Below are 7,843 nucleotides of genomic sequence, written 5' to 3'. Positions count from 1 at the left end.
TTTGAGAGATTCAGGTGTGCTTTCAAAGTCTCCCGCATCCTCCACCTTTACGGGAAAAGCACTCATTGAAACCATCTCAGCTGTCAGTTTTCCGGAAACACGCCCCACTGGAGACCGCACCGCGGGGCTACACGTCTAGTGCCACACCCGGACCCGCGGCAGGGGCTTCACCGCTCCGGCCACTCAGGGGCCGCTTCTGCCCTCAGCCGCCGGAGACGCGGCTTCCCATTGGCCAGACCAGCACGAGAGCCCGCCCCCCCGGAAGTTGCAAGGCGGCTTCCCTTCTAACCTCGGGTCGAAGCCTCCGCGACGGGCCGCGAGGCCGAGCGCGGCAGCGGGCCCCGGTCGGTTCTCAGCCGGTGAGGTCCGGAGTGGGACAGCCCTCCGACAGCGAGGCCAGGCCGGAAGGGCTGGATCAGGCAGGTCGCCAGCCCGTTTTTGTCCACTCTGAGCGGCGAAGGGGGCGGGCTGCGCCTGTTGCCGCCCCGGAAGCGGAAGTGAGGGCGCCGCGGGTCCTTTCCAGCGCGAGCTCAGCCCGGCGTCGGTCGTTCCGCCCGCCGGTCACTTCGCGCCTCTCTTCTGCCGGTGTCCTCGTCGCCGGCCCCTCCTCGCCATGCTGTCTCTAGATTTTTTGGACGATGTGCGGCGGATGAACAAGCGGCAGGTGAGGTTGGCCGCCCGCTTTTTCCCCTGGGCTCCTCTCGTCCCTTCGACGCTGCCACTGCGGGTCCTGCGGGCCTCTGGGCCCCTGAGCCCCTGAGCCGGGCTGATGCCTGGACCATCTCTTTGTGGAGTCTGTGGCCAGAGGTCGCTTGGTTCACCCCCCTATTATTATTATTATTATTATTTATTATTAGCTCCTAGTTAATTCGGGGCTTGCTGGGGGTGGCGCGGGAAGACGGTCTTCACCTTCCATTCCTCCCAGTGAGGCTGAGGAGCGAATGGAAACCCGAGGGCGCTTTGTAAAGTGGGAGTTGGGGTTGCTCATCGCGTAAGGCGGCAAACCCGGGGTTTCTCCCATCGCAGCGACTCCCATGCCATCCAGAGGCTAGATTTAGCAGTTCCCTGCTGCCGGGGTGTTCGGAAAGGCAGTCGTGGGCCCCACAAAAGCCGCTTTGCTTCTTTCAGCAGGTCACAACCCTTCTGGTACTTGTTGGCCCCAGTGGCCTGCACTGACTTTTCCTTGGAACACGTCTGACTTGGAAGTTGGAACAGTTACTATACTTGCCCTCGAGTCCATTTAGCATGAAGGTGGCAGCCCTCGGAATCCTCGGGTGTACCATCGCGCCCAATATTAGTGGCACAGGGATCTTGATGTTCAGATCTCCTCATTTTGTCCTTAAATCTTACTCCGTCTCTTGAGCTTCTAGATCGTATGTCAGATGGTATTGGGAATGCTGTCGTGATTATGCAGTCGTTAGGAAAAGTTGCTCCTTTTCATCTTCTGCACCCAGTGTCCGTCTGTAGAGCCTAGTTTTCTTGCCTCGGGCCTTTTTACAGTATTTGACGATTAAGAATTATCCTGCCCTAACCGGTTTGGCTCAGTGGATGGAGCGTCGGCCTGTGGACTCAAGGGTCCCGGGTTCGATTCTGGTCGGGCGCATGTACCTTGGTTGCGGGCACATCCCCACTAGGCAGTGTGCAGGAGGCAGCTGATCGATGTTTCTGGCTTTCTATCCCTTTCCCTTCCTCTCTGTAAAAAATCAATAAAATATATTTTTTTTAAAAAGAATTATCCTGATGTCACTATTAAAGATTTTTCTCTTGGCCTTGTATTTTGCAGTCTTTATAAAATACCGATTAGGGAAGTAGATATGCAACCTCCTCTTAGTCCCCTTCATATTTTAGCTAGCTCAGTGTCACCTTCTCTTAGATATGCTTCTTAATTCCTTCGGTCATAATTGATCATTCTTTTCAAATTGCACAGAACATTTATGTCTTGAAGATAACTCTTCAGATTCTCCCTTATGTTGTATGGTGTTGTCTTTTCCATCCATATCTGAATTTCTGGGTACTACAGACATTTCTCTGAAGAAGTACTTATTTGGGGGCTACTACTTATTGTACCTTATGCTAAATACAGTGAGCGAAATGCAGAGATACATAACAGACTCTGCCTTCAATGAGCATAAATGTGTAGAAAATAGTTAAGGCTATTTTGCTATGTGTAAAGTGTTACATATGCATATGAGGTAGGTAATCTTCTTCCCATTACTGAGATTAAGAAAATGAACACTCTCCCAGTGGTGGTGAGGAGAAAATGGGAGGAATTGGATTGTGTGGGAATGGGGTGAGGGAAAATAATGAAATGAGGTTTTGCCTGTACATAACTTCTGGGAAAAAGAATTGATAGTGTTTATAGATACTGAGCTCATCACATGAAAAGAGGAAACTATAAGTTTGGTTTTTGCTTCTCTAAAATTGCTGTCATTGCATAACTTTTTCATTTACATCTAAATACATATCAAATGTCTGGTTAATATGTTTGAATTATAGCTGTGTTTTTTCCCCTTAGGTTCATAGAGGAATACTTGAGTACAATGAACCCATCCATTTGAGTGTATTATTTGATAAGTTCCTACAGCTACATACACCCATCACAATCAAGATAATAGAGCATTCTATCCCATACAAGATCCCTGTTCCCCTTTGTAGTTCGTCTCTCCTCTAGCACTTGGCAACCACGGATTTGCTTTTCGTCGGTATAGATGGGTTTGCATTTTATATAAATGGAATTACAGAGTATGTATTCTTTTGAGCTTTGAGTTGTAATTGATTTTGAATACCTTACTCATTCAAGACTTGTTTATTTTATGTAATACTAGAGGCCCGGTGCATGAATTCGTGCACCAGTGGGGTCCCTCGGCCTGGCCTATGGGATCGGGCCGAAACTGGCTCTCCAACATCCCCTGAGGGGTCCCAGATTGTGAGAAGGCACAGGACAGGCCAAGGGACCCCACCAGTGCATGATCAGGGCGGGGAGGGATGTGGGAGGTTGGCCAGCCGGGGAGGGGCTGTGGGAGGGCTCCAGGTCATGTCTAGCCCTTCTCGCTCAGTCCCGGTCTCGCTCAGTCCTGATCGATCGGCCGAACCCCAGCAGCAAGCTAACCTACTGGTTGGAGCATCTGCCCCCCTGGTGGTCAGTGCACATCATAGCGAGCAGTTGAGTGGCCTTAGCATATCATTAGCATATTATGCTTGGATTGGTTGAACAGATGACCGGACAACCAGACACTTAGCATATTAGGCTTTTATTATATAGGATAATTTTTTAGGGTCTGCTTCACAGTTTTCAAAAATAAAGTGTTTCATTACCTTCACTGCATCCTATACACTATTGCCTCAAACCTTCAGTAGCTCCCCATTGTCTTAGAAAGGCCTTTGCTGTAAGTCCCAGTCATTTTACAGCCTGCTGTTTCTCACTGTTTCAGTCTCGTTCCAGTGTACCTTTCCTACCTGTTTTGTATCAATGTCTCTATGAACATTGTTCTATTCAAACCTTGTGTATTTAACTATCTTTAGAACTCCCCTTGCATTCTTTCTGATCACCATTTTCCTGAAACTTCCCTTAATCTATGAAATCCTGATTTGTAGAGTTTGCCTATTTCTGTGGTGTAAATACTCCTAACAGGGCTAATTTCAAGCTACTAACATGACATCATTGAATGTGGAATTAGGAAGAGATGTGGTAGCATGCAACTGTAATTTCCACCTTTGGATAAAATAGAGAAAAAAGTATGGCCTCAAGAACAAAGAGTAATAATAAAATGCAGTGAAATAATTAGGAACTCATGAATTTAGAGTATTACCTTTATTTTTAATGTAATTTAATTATACTAATTTTTAAAATCCTCATTCAAGATATGTGTGTATATATCAGCGGTCCTCAAACTTTTTAAACAGGGGGCCAGTTCACTGTCCCTCAGACCGTTGGAGGGCCGGACTATAGTTTAAAAAAAACTATGAACAAATTCCTGTGCACACTGCACATATCTTATTTTGAAGTAAAAAAACAAAAGGGCAAAAATACCCGCATGTGGCCCGCGGGCCGTAGTTTGAGGACGCCTGGTGTATACACACACACACACACATATATATATATATATATATATATATATATATATATATATATATACATAAATTGAGTTTGGAGAGGGAGGAAGAGAGAGAAACCGATCCGTTGCCTCCTGTACATACCTGATCGAGAATTGAACCTGCCACCTTTGTGGTGAATGGGACAGCACTCCAACCAACTGAGCTACCCAGCCAGAGCCAACGTGTCATATTTTTTAGTTAGTTTTTTGTTTTTTGTTTTTAATATATTTTATTGATTTTTTACAGAGAGGAAGGGAGAGAGATAGTTAGAAACATCGATGAGAGAGAAACATCCATCAGCTGCCTCCTGCACACTCCCTACTGGGGATGTGCCCGCAACCAAGATATGTGCCCTTGACCGGAATGGAACCTGGGACCTTTAAGTCCACAGGCTGACGCTCTATCCACTGAGCCAAACCCGTTTCGGCAGGTTTTTGGCAGTTTTTTTTCTTCATCATATCCTCTCCATGGTCATAGAGACAAGCATGATTATTCATTTCCATGGCTAGATGGCACAGACCTACAACACTGAAGATGAGCTCCACGTAAGCAGAAATGGTGATTATAACCTCTCCCAAAAGTTCTCTTTTCGGACTTGAAGGAAGGAGGTGAGCTAGAGTATCCAAACAGAAGATGCCCACAGGGGCAGGAAGTGTTGTCTGGGAAACATGGTTTATGGGTCAGGGTTTGGTCTGGGAAGCAGAACCACTATAAATATTGGGGAATTAAGGGATTTATTATAGGACTAAGATCTTATACAATTGTGGGAGAAGCTCAATAAGTAAGAGTCTCAAACTGAGAGGTGGAGAATCAGAAAAATATCACTAAATGCCGAAACCGGTTTGGCTCAGTGGATAGAGCGTCGGCCTGCGGACTCAAGGGTCCCAGGTTTGATTCCGGTCAAGGGCATGTACCTTGGTTGCGGGCACATCCCCAGTGGGGGGTGTACAAGAGGAAGCTGATCGATGTTTCTCGCTCATCGATGTTTCTAACTCTCTATCCCTCTCTCTTCCTCTCTGTAAAAAATCAATAAAATATATATTAAAAAAAAAAAAGAAAAATATCACTAACTACCTCTTCCGAAGCACTGTTATGGGTAGACAAATCCATGCTTGCCGTGGAATTGGGCAGCATTTCAAATCTTCCTGATGGAGTGGGACCACACCAAAGGGGAGTAGATGAAGCATAAGGCTGTGTTGCGTCTACACTGGTCTCTATTAGTCAGATGCGCTGGACATGGGGGAGGGGAGAGTGATGACAAGTTGGATTCTGCCAGGCCCTTAATGAGGTCTCTTACCACCTCTAACCACAGTTAACTTCAACAAAATAGCAGTTGGTTCCCTTTTCACTTTCCAGATCTTGGGCAGATTACTCCTTTTGGCCAACCAACCCAGACCAGGGAAGGGGATTAGGGAAACCTAGTTCAACCTTTGTTAGCCAAGTTGGCAAAGTACAAAACTGAAGTCAATCCTTTATCTACTCAGCATCTAGAGACCTCTTTTTTTTCTCCAAAATATAATTTTTTTAAATATATTTTATTGATTTTTTACAGAGAGGAAGGGAGAGGGATAGAGAGTCAGAAACATCGATGAGAGAGAAACATCTATCAGCTGCCTCAAACATCCATGTGCCTGCAACCAAGGTACATGCCCTTGACCGGAATCGAACCCAGGATCCCCCAGTCCGCAGGCCAACGTTCTATCCACTGAGCCAAACCGGTTAGGGCTCCAAAATATAATTTTATTGATTCTAGAGAGGAAAGGAGAGGGAGAGAAAGATAGAAATATCAATGATAGTCATTGATCACCTGCCTCCTGCAAGCCCCACACTGGGGATCAAGCCTGCAACCTGGGCATGTGCCCTGACCGGGAATCGAACCATGACCTCCTGGTTCATAGGGCAATGCTCAACCACTGAGCCTTGCCAGCCAGGCTATGCACACCTCTTAATCATATTTAACTTTTCAAATAAAGAGAAAAGCAAAATTATGCTTCTGTCTAATATGCAGCTATTCCTTGTTTTTGTATTTGGCCGCATGGTCATAGCTGTATGTTTTTCTTCCGTTAATCATTGCATCTTCCTTTCCCCCTCAGCAAGAACCGAAGTTGGTCATAATATCTTGCCCAGTGGAGTGCCCCAACCTCTATGACCCCATTACTAAAGGGTTAATGTCATGAGTTGTCCTGCTTGAATGGGATTGTTGTTTTCTCTCAGAGGATTCTCTGTATTCCAGTTATACGTCCCTCATTACTTTTCTCTGATGGTCAGGACCAATTACCCTGGCCGATAAATAACCCCCTGGCCTCTGCATTTGGTTCACTGGCACGAGGAGCCCAAAGACGTCAGGTGGCAATCTCAACATTCAGTCTAATGGAGTGGGCATGTCTCCTGGTCGAAGGGCATCTCCCTTGGGAATGAAAACCTTTAAACCCATACAACCCGAAGTTGTACAGATGGGTGACAGAAGTCACTCTTCTTCTCACCCTTCAATTCCAGACTAGTGAATCCTGCTGTAGAAGAAATAACCCATAGATTGGTTGCTGATTCAGAGCATTTACCACATACTGGAGGGCATTAGACATTGTCCCAACCCCACAAAGTGCTGTTGGTGGCTCGCTGGTGCCATACTGTCTTCAAAAGGCCATTTGTATCACTCAGAAGAAAGGAATCTTAGAATGAATTGGGAAGTATTCCTTCTGCAATTTTCTGGAAGAGTTGGTGTAGAATTGTTACGATTTTTTTTTCTTTTTTCATTAAATGCTTGATAGAATTCACCAGTGAATGCCATCTGAGCCTGGTGTTCTTCCTTGTGGGGAGGTTTTTAAACTATAGGTCCCATTTCTTTAATAAATACAGGTCTATTCAGTTTATCTATTTTTTCTTCAGTGAGCTTTGTTAGCTTGTCTCAAGGAGTTGGTAATATATCGGTATACTATTGATAATACCCTTTTAATAATTGTATTTCAATACAAATTAATATGTAGTTACTCTAGTGATGTCACCTCTCTCATTCCTTCCTGATATTAGTAATTTCTTTAAACAGTTACATTCTTTTCTTATTTTATTTTAGAGAGAGAGAAAGAGAGAAACATCGATTTGTTGTTCCACTTATTTATGCACTTATTGGTTGATTCTTGTATGTGCCCTGACAAGGAATTGAACCTGCAACCTTGGTGTATTGGAATGACACTCTAACCAACTGAGCTGGCTGGCCTGATATTAGTAATTTATATCTTCTCTCTCTTTTTTCCTGATTAGTCTGGCTAATTGAACTCAGAGTGCCCTTTTTTTAAAAAATATATTTTATTGATTTTTTACAAAGAGGAAGGAAGGGAGAGGGATAGAGAGCCAGAAACATTGATGAGAGAGAACATCAATCAGCTCCTCCTGCACACCCCCCACAGGGGACGTGCCCGCAACCAAGGTACATGCCCTTGACCAGAATCGAACCTGGGACCCTTCAGTCTGCAGGCCGACGCTCTATCCACTGAGCCAAACTGGTTTCGGCCAGAGTGCCCATTTTTTGTTTGATTGTTTTTCTTTTTGTTTTCTGTCTTTTGTTTCACTATTTCTCTTTTTTTTTCCTCACTCAAGGATATTTTTTCTATTGAGTTTTAGAGAGAGTGGAAGGAAGAGGGAGAGACAGAGAAGCACAGATGTGAGACACATTGATTGGTTGCCGCCCGCATGCCCTTGACCAGGGCTGGGAGTCTGCAACCGAGGTATGTGCCCTTGACTGGAATCGAAC

General features: G+C 45.3%; 1 protein-coding gene across 1 annotated transcript in view; it reads left to right on the top strand.

Moving 5' to 3' along the window:
- Positions 1–286: 286 nt before the first annotated feature.
- Positions 287–7,843, top strand: part of SEC11A (SEC11 homolog A, signal peptidase complex subunit) — a 31,006-nt gene continuing 23,449 nt past the window's right edge. Inside the window, exon 1 of the mRNA XM_079764176.1 lies at positions 287–664. Coding sequence (XP_079620302.1) covers positions 614–664 — 51 coding nt within the window. The 5' untranslated portion in view covers positions 287–613. The remainder of the gene's footprint in view (positions 665–7,843) is intronic.

The sequence above is a fragment of the Cnephaeus nilssonii genome (assembly GCF_951640355.1).
Source record: "Cnephaeus nilssonii genome assembly, chromosome: 24".
NCBI classification, from domain to species: Eukaryota; Metazoa; Chordata; class Mammalia; order Chiroptera; family Vespertilionidae; genus Cnephaeus; species Cnephaeus nilssonii.
Note: the sequence above shows the minus strand (reverse complement) of the source record. Positions and strands in the feature narration are given on the sequence as shown.